We start from the raw sequence: 10,817 nt of genomic DNA on the forward strand, positions 1-10,817 counted from the left end.
AATAAAATACCATATCTAGCATTTACTTTTAGTTACATTCAAGGGGGGGAAGTTCAGATCAAATATCTAGCAAACCATTCCTAGAAATTGAGCTAATTATTTCATCATTCCCTCTTGTTCTTTACCATGAAGCTGTTACCCAGCCTTCACCCACCTTGTTCATCAGACCTGTCTGTCTGAAAACAATTTTTCACTGTTTACAATCAGATAAAACAAAAACACCATCCTCAAAGGATATACATTAGGAATAGAAAAGTTGAAAATATGTGAAATAATGTGCCTAAGTCAGTTCCCCAGGAATTCCAAAAAAGGTTTAAGAAATGATAGTTTCACTGAAGGAAGTCTATAACCCCTCAATGGATTTGGTGAAGGGGCAAATGCTTTTTCTAAGTTAACTTACAATAAAATTAACTTTTTGGTAGGTAGTTCTATGAATTTTAACACATTATGTATAGAGTTGTGTAACGACCACCAAAATCAGGATACAGGACAGTTCCAAAACTTCAAAAAACTCCCCTGGGATATTGCTTTGTAGTCACACTCTCCCCCTACCTCAACTCCTGGCAACCTCTGATATGTTCATCACTAGTTTCATCTTTCTCAGAATGTCACATATGGAATTATACACCATATAATATTCTAAGATTGGCTTGATTTAACATAATGCCTCTGAGACTCACTCAAGTGGTTTTTGTGTTATTAATAGTTCTTTCTCTGTTGTATAGTACTCCATTATATGAATGTATCAGTTTATCTGTTCCAACAACCTATGTAAGTTGTTTCCAGCTTTGGCAATTTTACGTAGAGCTACTATAAGCATTCCTGTACAAAGCTTTTGGATGAACATATGTTTTTGCTTCTAAGAGTGAGACTGCTTGGCCATCTGGTGAGTATACGTAGAATTTATAAGAAATCTCTAAACTATTCTCCAGAGCAGCTGTACCACTTTGCATTGCCACTAGCAACGTATGAGAGTTCAAACCACTCTACATGCTCACTGGCCCCTGTTATGGTCAGTATAATAGATACGTAGCAGTATATCATCATGGTCTGAATTTGCATATCCCTAATAGCTGAAGTTGAGTATCTTCTCATGTGCTTATTTGCCATCTGTGTATCTTCTTCGGTGAATTATCTTTTACCCATTTTTAAATTGGGCTATTAGTTTTCTTACCATTAAGTTTTGAGCATTCTTTACATTATACATTCCAGACACAAGTCCTTCGTGTCTAGATTTGCAAATGTTTTCTCCCAGTCTGTAACTTATCTTCCCATTCTTTAAAAGTCTCTTCCACATACAAAAATTTGTAATGTTGATGAAGTCCGGTTTATTTTTCACTTTTATCTATATCATGCTTTTGGTGTCCCTTCTAAGAACAGCTGTCTTGGCACCACAACTCCTCTGTTCAAAGAGGAAGTTCTCCTCTCAGAGTTTCAGGCACCTGACTTCCTTCTTGCTCCTGAAACCTTAACTAGAAAGCTACTCCTGGAGAGCCCTGTCTGCACTGATGCTTACCTCATGGTTCAAGTTCAGGCATAGCAGTGAACAGTGGAGGGGGCCCAGTGGGGAAAAAAATCCCCACGTAAATTAGCTCCTGGTTCAATGGTTTCTTGAATTCTGGTCTTCCCCGCCCCAATAACTTACTTTTCAAAATCCTTAAATAGCTGCTACTTACATTCGGCCCAGCGCCTTCAGTGGGACAGGCAGGGTGAAGTGTGCTTACTACATTTTACTCAGAACCAGAACCACAAATGCTCTTTGAATAGATAAGTTCTGCTTTATCTGGTGAATTCAACCTCACTTCTTGATACTCTTTACATACGAGCATACTCCCACACAGCTAAAAATAAACATATAGGTAGGTAGACGAAAACATAAATAAGAACATTACTATAGGATTCTTTTCATCATATCACAGCAATTATAATTATATCCAACTGGAAGAAGATGAACTGTTGAGGAAGAGTTGAATTATACTTGGAATTACTATAATATACAGTCATCCCCACCCCTTGTGACAATTCATCTTTTTCAACTTTTTTTTTTAATTCTTAAATTTCTACCTTGAGGATCAAGGACAACCTATTTTTTTAATAAATGTCTGGGTAAAAAAAAAAAAAATGTCTGGGTAGTTCTGAACTTAAATCAGTTACAGTGTCAGTAAATAGCAGATGTAGTTAAAATTGACAGACCAATCAGTCTACTTTTTTACATCAACATTAATTTTTTTAATTATAAAATGATTCATACCCATTTTAAAGATCTAGCAATATAAAAGTGAGCAAAGGGTAAACAAATCTGGACTATTTTCCTTTCAATCTTGCTGAACCGGAAATATCATTATGAGAAGTTTGGAGTATCTAATCTCACTGTGTCTGTAGTTGACCCTTAAAAACAACACAGGATTGAACAGGCCCACATACACACAGATGTTTGTCAATAAATACAGTATAATACTGAAATGTATTTTCTCTTCCTTATGATTTTAACACTTTCTTTTCTCTAGCTTACTTTAAGATACAGAATATGATATCTAACATACAAAATACATATTAATCAACTATTCAGTTAGCAGCAAGGCTTCTGGTCAAAAGCAGGCTATTAGTGGTTGAGTTTTTAGGGAGTCAAAAGTTACACATGGATTCTTTTATTGTGTGTGTGGGGGGGGGGGGGGTCAGTGCCCCAAACTGGTGCTGTTCAATGATGCAGGCTGATTCAGCCTTCACCTCTATAAAGAGCTCTACAACCAACACCCTGTCCATTGTACAGCATTGACTCCCCAAAGTAGGATTGCTGGGTCAGAAAATATATGCACTTAAACATAAAGAGATACTGAGCAACTACTTTCCCCATTTCACACACCAAACACCAAGTATGTAAATGCTCTTCTTTCCCTACAAGCCTCCCCATAACTGAACATTCTCAATCATTTTAAAATCTTGCTAATTCAATGGCTAATAAATGGCATCTTGTTTTTCATTTGCATGCCCCTAGTTGCTAACGAATCTGAGTGTGTTTGTTATGTTTACTGGCTCTCATATATTTCTTTTTTGGATTCCCTTTTCAGTCTACTGTTTTTCTAATTGGATTGTATATTTTTTCTCATTTGTATGTTAGGAAGATTAACCCTTATTTTTATTTATATTTTTTTAATTTTTATTTATTTATGATAGTCACAGAGAGAGAGAGAGGCAGAGACACAGGCAGAGGGAGAAGCAGGCTCCATGCACTGGGAGCCCGACATGGGATTCGATCCCGGGTCTCCAGGATCGCGCCCTGGGCCATAGTCAGGGGCCAAACCGCTGCACCACCCAGGGATCCCCTAACCCTTATTTTTATACAGATTTTTTACCACAGGAAATTGATGCATTCCACAGATACCAATTTGTTGCTTCTTATAATGCCTTAAGGCATTAAGGACATCAGCTTCAGTTTTCATGTAGAAAGATGAGGAGGATTACATCTTTTGATGTAAAGAATATCTATAAGAGCATTTTTCAGCAATTAATTACTGTGTATTTACAATGTACAAAGTATTATGCTAGGGGCACAGAAGACAGGTGTGTATCCTCCAGGAGTTTATAATAAAGTCTAATAGAGACGAAAAGACTAAAGTGACAATGAAAGGCAACATGTGATTAAGTGGCAAAAACGGGTGGTAAAGACTAAAGGACAGGAGGTACCCTTTATTCACATCATCATTTTTTGCCAAAATCCAAATCAGAGTAGAACCTAAAAAAATGATTATATAAACTCAAAGCTTGTTTTGGAAGTCAGCGGTTTCCAAAGTTAGACAAGGCCACTCGAGGCCACATATGAAGTGACCCACTGGGTAACAGGAGAATATGTTCAAGCTTCTCTTACTATGACTTTTATCCTTTTTTTTTTTTTTTTTTTAAAAAAAGGGAACATCACAAAAATTTACAGATACAGTTCTTTAAGCTTTACTAATTTTAGCACTGCCAGCTTCTGTGATTTGTATGTCAAGCATGTCACTCTTTTATAGTCTGTTTATAAGGTGACCTGGGGACAGAGTCAAAGTTCTACCACCCCCAGGGCTTGACGGTGGGACCTTCAGCAGACTGCCGTATACATCAGGTTAAGTTTATTTTCAAGTTACATTATCTAATTTTAACTGTTACCCCTCTCAAAATAAGCAAGCTGCTTAAACTGATTCCTACAGAGAAGCATAAAATGGGACAATAATAGCATAACTACAAGCAAACAAGATGGCAAAGTTGACACCTCTATGTATAGTATCTTCAGTATCACCTGAAGTAAAAACAATCCAATGTGATCTAACAAAAAGCCAGCCTCCCTCTAAAAAAAAAATTTTTTAATTAAAAAAAAAAAAAAATCAAGGGACACCTGGGTGGCTCAGCAGTTGAGCGTCTGCCTTTGGTTCAGAGCCTGATTCTGGATTCCCAGGATGGAATCTGGCATCGGGCTCCCTGCATGGAGCCTGCTTCTCCTCCCTCTGCCTGTGTCTCTGCCTCTCTTTCTGTGTCTCTCATGAATAAATAAATAAAATCTTTAAAACAAATAAAATTTTAAAAATAAAAAAATGAGAATTATCAAAAAGGCTAATTTGAAACAGGTTTATATTAGCTTAAATTCAAAACCTCACCACTGAGTATGTATGTGTACATATATATACATATATACACACACTGTATGTGTATATATATACATATATATACACACATATGTATATTTCTTTTTTAAAAAATTTTATTTATTCATTCATGAGAGACACAGAGAGAGAGAGAGAGGCAGAGGCACAGGCAGAGGGAGAGGCAGGCTCCCTGCAGGGAGCCCAATGTGGGACTAGATCCCGGGTCTCTAGGATCACACCCTGGGCCAAAAGCAGGTACTAGACCGCTGAGCCACCTGGGCATCCCAACCACTGAGTATATATTGAGCTATCAATCAAGGAATATAATTTAGAAACATTGCCATACTTCATAATAACATGCCCTGTGACAATACAAATTTGGCAGTTGGCTCCTGTCCCCAGCCCCCGTGTACATCAAACAGATGGAAGCTAAACTTTTTTAAGTCCCAGCTGACCACATTGACACAAAAACCATCCCATCAATGTATAAGTTAGAGTGACCAATTGCCAACAAGTGATGACAAACTGCAGTCAGTGCCTGGATAACTTGGACTATGCATCTGCAGCCAAGCTCCCGGCAGCATGCACTGCAGGCTTCATTTATTCTTCCGTTAATCTCACAATACATGATGTTTTACAAAAATGAAAATTTAGGATCCTACTTTTCACATTATAGTAGGGTTTTACTCTAAGAGTATAAGCTCAAAAGTGTTTTACTGATAGAACTGCATGATCAAAACAGCTTCAAGACCACAGCTCTAAGTTACCTCAATTTGCTCTAGATATCACTCCCTCCCAAAACTTTACAAGAGCTACAGGTGAGAAAAGGAATGACCTGCTTTTGGGGAGGTCAACTTTGGAGAGAGACACATAAAGATGTGTAAGGAAAACAACTATACATTCCCATCACCAAGACCGAAGCAAACTTATGTCAAGATACTAAATCCTTCTTAGAAATTAGTCTCTAGTTACAAAAAAAAAAAGTGTTTTTCTTTTGGGTTTTTTTTTTTTTTTTTTTTTTTTTAGTATTCTCTAGTTTCATTTTTACCATGTTGAAATGCAAATCCCTTGAGAACAAGGCCAAAGTCTCAGATTTCATGCTGGCTGAATGATGGTGATTAATCATCTACTCTATTTTTGGCTTCAGTTTTTACATTTGTAAAATGGAAGGAGCAGGTCAATATAGCTATAATGTTCCTTCCACATTCCTTCCATGACTGTACGGGTCTAAAAGGAGCTGATACGACAGGCATTATTAAAATGTGCACTCACAGGGATCCCTGGGTGGCTCAGCGGTTTAGCGCCTGCCTTTGGCTCAGGGCGTGATCCTGGAGTCCCAGGATGGAGTCCGGGTTGGGCTCCCAGCATGGGGCCTGCTGCTTCTCTGTGTCTCTGCCACCGCCCCCCCCCCCGCCCCCGCACCCCCCCCCATCATGAATAAATAAATAAATCTTTTTTTTTTTTTTTTTTTTTTTTATTTATGATAGTCACAGAGAGAGAGAGAGAGGCAGAGACACAGGCAGAGGGAGAAGCAGGCTCCATGCACCGGGAGCCCGACGTGGGATTCGATCCTGGGTCTCCAGGATCGCGCCCTGGGCCGAAGGCAGGCGCCAAACCGCTGCGCCACCCAGGGATCCCTTTTAAAAAATTTTTTAAAAATGTGCACTGACAAAGATTTCATATAAACCCTTTATGGTGGTAGAAGTTCAACCGCTACATGGTTACCTGCAATATTAACGTAGAGGGGCGCCTGGGTGGCTCAAGTCAGTTAATCATCTGACTTCAGCTCAGGTCATTATCTCAGGGCGCTGGGATTGAGCCCCATGTCTGCTTCCCTTGTCCCTTTCCGTCTCTCCCATGTTTGTCCTCTCTGTGTCTCTCTCTCTCTAAAATAAATATTTTTTTAAAAAGTAACAGAAGAGACCAAGCAAATTCTCAAATTCTCACGATACTAGCAAACTCATAAGAGTTTTCATTAATCATTCATTCAGAAAAAATGTAAAAAACACCTGCTATATACCAATCACAACATGATCCCCAACTTACAATAGTTCAACTTAGGATTTTTCAACTTTATGATGGTGTGAAAGTAATATGCATTCAGTAAAAGCTGTACTTCACATTTTGATTTTTTTCCAGGCCTAGTGATATGTTGTATGGCACTTGCGGTGCTTGTCAGAAGTGTGCTCCCACTCAGCCACTCACTCACAAGAGTGAATAGCCAATACATTTGCAAGCACTGTGTACCCAGCGCAACCACTCTTTCACTTTCAATACTGCATCCAGTAAATTACATGAGATATTCAACACTTTGTTATAAAATAGGCTTTGTGTTGGATAATTTTGCCCAGCTGCAGGCTCAGGTTAGTGTTCTGAACACATTTAATTAAGGTGGGCTAGGCTATGTTCAGTAGGTTAGGTGTATTAAATGTATTTTCAACTTAGGATGGGTTTATGGATATAACCCTCTTGTAACTTGGCAAAGATCTGTAGGAGATGATTAGGGAATAAGACACAATTCCTGCTGCAATCCATTCATCCATTCATTCCTCAGATATTACTGAATGCCCTTTGTGCCAGGCGCTGCTCTAGACACAAGGATATGGCAGTGAACACAACAGGCAAGATTTCAAGAAAGAAACATGTAGCTAGATGAATACCCTCCCTCACAGGGGAGAACAAGATACTATGAAAATTATGTAAAAGAGATACGGATACATCTGTGGTGGTTCTTACAACAGAGTCCCTAAATTCTTTGATACTCTTCCATCGGGAAGAGAGGGTCTGCGTCCCTTGCTCTGTGACTGTCTCACTAGTAAAATACGTCAAAAGTAAGGTGCCACTAGTTTGCAGGCTCAGGCCTCAGAACCTGGCAGCTTCTTCCTCTTTCTGTCTCTTGAGATGTTCACTCTTAGAACCCAGCCACCAAGCCATGCAGAGGCCCAGGACACGTGTAGGTGTCCCTGCTCAAAATCAACGTCAACTGCCAGGAATGTGAGTGAAGACATCACCAGATGACACCAATCCCAGCTATGAAGTATCCCAACTTATGAATCTTTCTAGAAAAAGGTCCAGACACAGTGGAGCAGAAACAAACCATCCCTGCTATACCTTGTCCAAATTCCTGACCCACACAGTCCATGAACGTGACAATGGCTGTTTTACACTACCATGTCTTGGGGTGGTTTTTTACATAGCAATAGAAAACTAGAAGAAGGAAAGAAGGAAAGAAGGAAAAGAAGAAAGAAAGAAAGAAAGAAAGAAAGAAAGAAAGAAAGAAAGAAAGAAAGAAAGAAAGAAAGAAAGAGAAAGAAAGAAAGAAAGAAAGAAAGAAAACTAGAACAATTTTAAGATATAAGGGATCATATATTTTTTCAATGTAGATATCATGAATCATATTATTTCTCTAAATATTAAAAAAGGACTGTTGAAGTGGGCATTAATTGAAGACAAGCCCAAGATCTAAAAAAAATCATATGCAAACTCTGATGAAGGTCACTGTCATGCCAGATCATCATGTAAAACAGAGATCCAACAGATAACTATTAAAATTTGTTGTGACATCATCAGAAGTACGAGTTCAGTTTCCAAGTTCATTCATTGGACAATTGTTTACAGAGTACCCACCAGTGCCAGGGATCGTTGTAGATGCTAGGCACACACAGCAGTCAACATAACTGATAAACATCACTGCCCTCATAGAACTCACATGCGGTGGAAGCAAAGACACAACAAATGAAATCAAGAAGTATATTAAATGGTATTAAATGCTGAGGAGAAATATAAAACAAGAACGGAGACTAGGGAATGTTGCCAGTAGTGGCAACGATGAGGAGGGGTTGCAGCACTGAGGGGACATCTGCATCGAAGCCCTAAAGTGGTAGGGGAATAAGCCATGTAGGTATTTGAGGAAAAAGTACTCCAGACAGAGTAGAAGGGTAGGTACAGAGTCTTGAGGCCAGTGTGGCTGGGGTTGATTAAGCAAGCAAGATAGTAGTTTAAAAACAAACAAAAAAACAAGGTCAGAGAGGAAACTGGGGGCCAGATGGCATAAGCAAATTCTAGCAATATCTAACACTGAAATCGGGAGAATCAAATCCAACTGGAGCAGGAATGTTTCTCTAACACCTGTAACAACATCTTGCAGAATGAATGAAATCTTGGACCTATCACTCAGCAGCTGTTTGACTTTTAACAAAAGACTGATTTTTTGAGCCTCAGTTCCAATCTTTAAAACTAGAGTAACAGGGCAGCCCCGGTGGCTCTGGGGTTTAGCGCTGCCTTCAGCCCAGGGCGTGATCCCAAAGTCCTGGGATCGAGTCCTACATCGGGCCCCTGTTTGGAAGCCTGCTTCTCCGCCTCTCTGTGTCTCTCATGAATAAATAAATAAAATATTAAAAATTTAAAAAAAAAACAGTAACAATCTCTCCCCACCTCACAGTGATCAAGAAGGAGGAAATATTTTGCAAACTGTAGAGCACCATATACAGGTGAAATCTTTACTACTGGAAAACAATTATTATTATGATATTATTAACAACAATTATTATTAACAATGACTACTCTACATTGCCCCATTAATTTCAACCTCTGAATCATTCTCTTTCCTCCCTCCGTCATGAAACTGGGGCAGGGCTATCTTCCCTTCAGCACAAGGGAGTGGACCTTAAGTACTTGAAGGCTTCTGCAAACGAGTGGCAGTAATTAAGATGTGCTACTTATCAACTTTTCCTTGAGATTCTTTGAGGGGAAAAAAAATGCGACAGAGTTTTCATGCGAAGATTCTACACCCTTTTGTAAAATCCAGTCAGCTTGCAAAGCTTTTTTTTCCCCTGTCAAAATGCAAGAATACCTAATATAAGAATGACTTAACAGATTCTCCGCTACTTTATTCTTTCTCTTGAACCTACATCAAACTGTTGAAAGGAGGACAGGATTGGGGGGAGCATGAGAAACACCCTAAGGATGGGAAAGACATTTTTTTTTTTTTAAGAGGCCGACTCATCCAATCATCTCAAACTGCTTGGATCCCACTAGAGACAGCGCATCTACCACCTAACGCAGTCCAACTGGAGACAGCTTCGGTTTCCCCATCAGTGAAAAGGAGATAATATCATCTTTTTTTTTTTTAAGGATTATATTTATTTATTCATGAGAGTCACAGAGAGAGAGGCAGAGACACAGGCAGAGGGAGAAGCAGGCTCCTTGCAGGGAGCCCGACGTGAGAATTGATCCTGGGTCTCCAGGGTCACGCCCTGGGCCGGAGGCAGGTGCTAAACCGCTGAGCCACCCAGGGATCCCCTAATACCATCCTCTTAAGGATGCTGCAGTCCCTCAATAAAATAGTGCATGTAAAAGCATCTGACATAAACTAAGCACCCACTGGATATTCTTCATTCATTCCACACATACGGAGTGAACAGCTACAACCGGGCTGTCTGCACTCCGGGACCTGGAAAAGGGCCATAAGCCAAGAGGACCGCAACCTTTTCCCCTTGGAACGTCCTGTTACCTCCCTGGCCTCCTCCCCAGAAGGGCGTCCAGCGGGGCTCCGCCGGCGGCCGGCACGCACCTGCCCCCCCCCAGCAGCCTCGGCTCGGCTCTCCGGAGGAGCACGCCCGGGGATGCGGGAACCCGACAGGCCTGGGTGGGGCGGAGCCGGGTGTCCAGGCAACTCCGTCGAGGGGGAAAAAAATAAAAAAATAAAGCAAGCTCGCAAGGGAACCGCACGGGTTCCAGGCCAAGGTCAATCGAGACGGGCTGGTCCAACTCAGGTGCGTCACGTGACGCGTCTCCCGGGAACCGCCGCGCCGCGCTCGCGAGCCCCCGGGCGAGCGGTCCCCGCCGGGCCCGGTGCCGCCGCCGAGGAGCTGGAGGGCCCGCGGGGCACCCAGCCAGGGGCCCTCGCCCCGTCCTTCCGGCCGCCGCGGGAGAACTCCCAGCATCATTCCCGGGGGCCCCCGGCCTCCTCCTCCCCCGCCCAGGCCCCTCCGCCCCCGAGGCTCCCGCACCCCGGCCCCGGCCCCTCTCCCCGCGGCCGCCGCCCCCCGCCGCCCAGAGCCGGCCGCACTCACCTGCGAGCCCAGCCCCGGCCCCTCCATCTCGGCACCGGCGGCCGCCACCCGGGAAAGCGGAGGCAGCAGCCCGCCCGCCGGCCCGCGCCTGCCGCCGCCTTCACTACCGCTTCCTGCTCGCGGCCCC

The 10,817-nt window shown here is 41.9% G+C and overlaps 1 protein-coding gene across 2 annotated transcripts in view; it reads right to left on the reverse strand.

Moving 5' to 3' along the window:
* The window catches only part of ZDHHC13 (zDHHC palmitoyltransferase 13), a 49,369-nt gene extending 38,552 nt beyond the window's left edge, over positions 1-10,817 (reverse strand). The window contains exon 1 of one of the 2 annotated variants that reach the window (XM_072725412.1): positions 10,691-10,817. In XM_072725412.1, coding sequence (XP_072581513.1) covers positions 10,691-10,717 — 27 coding nt within the window. In that variant the 5' untranslated portion in view covers positions 10,718-10,817. The remainder of the gene's footprint in view (positions 1-10,690) is intronic. The other variant, XM_072725413.1, reaches the window with a different exon arrangement.

The sequence above is a fragment of the Vulpes vulpes genome, chromosome 11 (assembly GCF_048418805.1).
Source record: "Vulpes vulpes isolate BD-2025 chromosome 11, VulVul3, whole genome shotgun sequence".
Lineage (NCBI taxonomy): Eukaryota > Metazoa > Chordata > Mammalia > Carnivora > Canidae > Vulpes > Vulpes vulpes.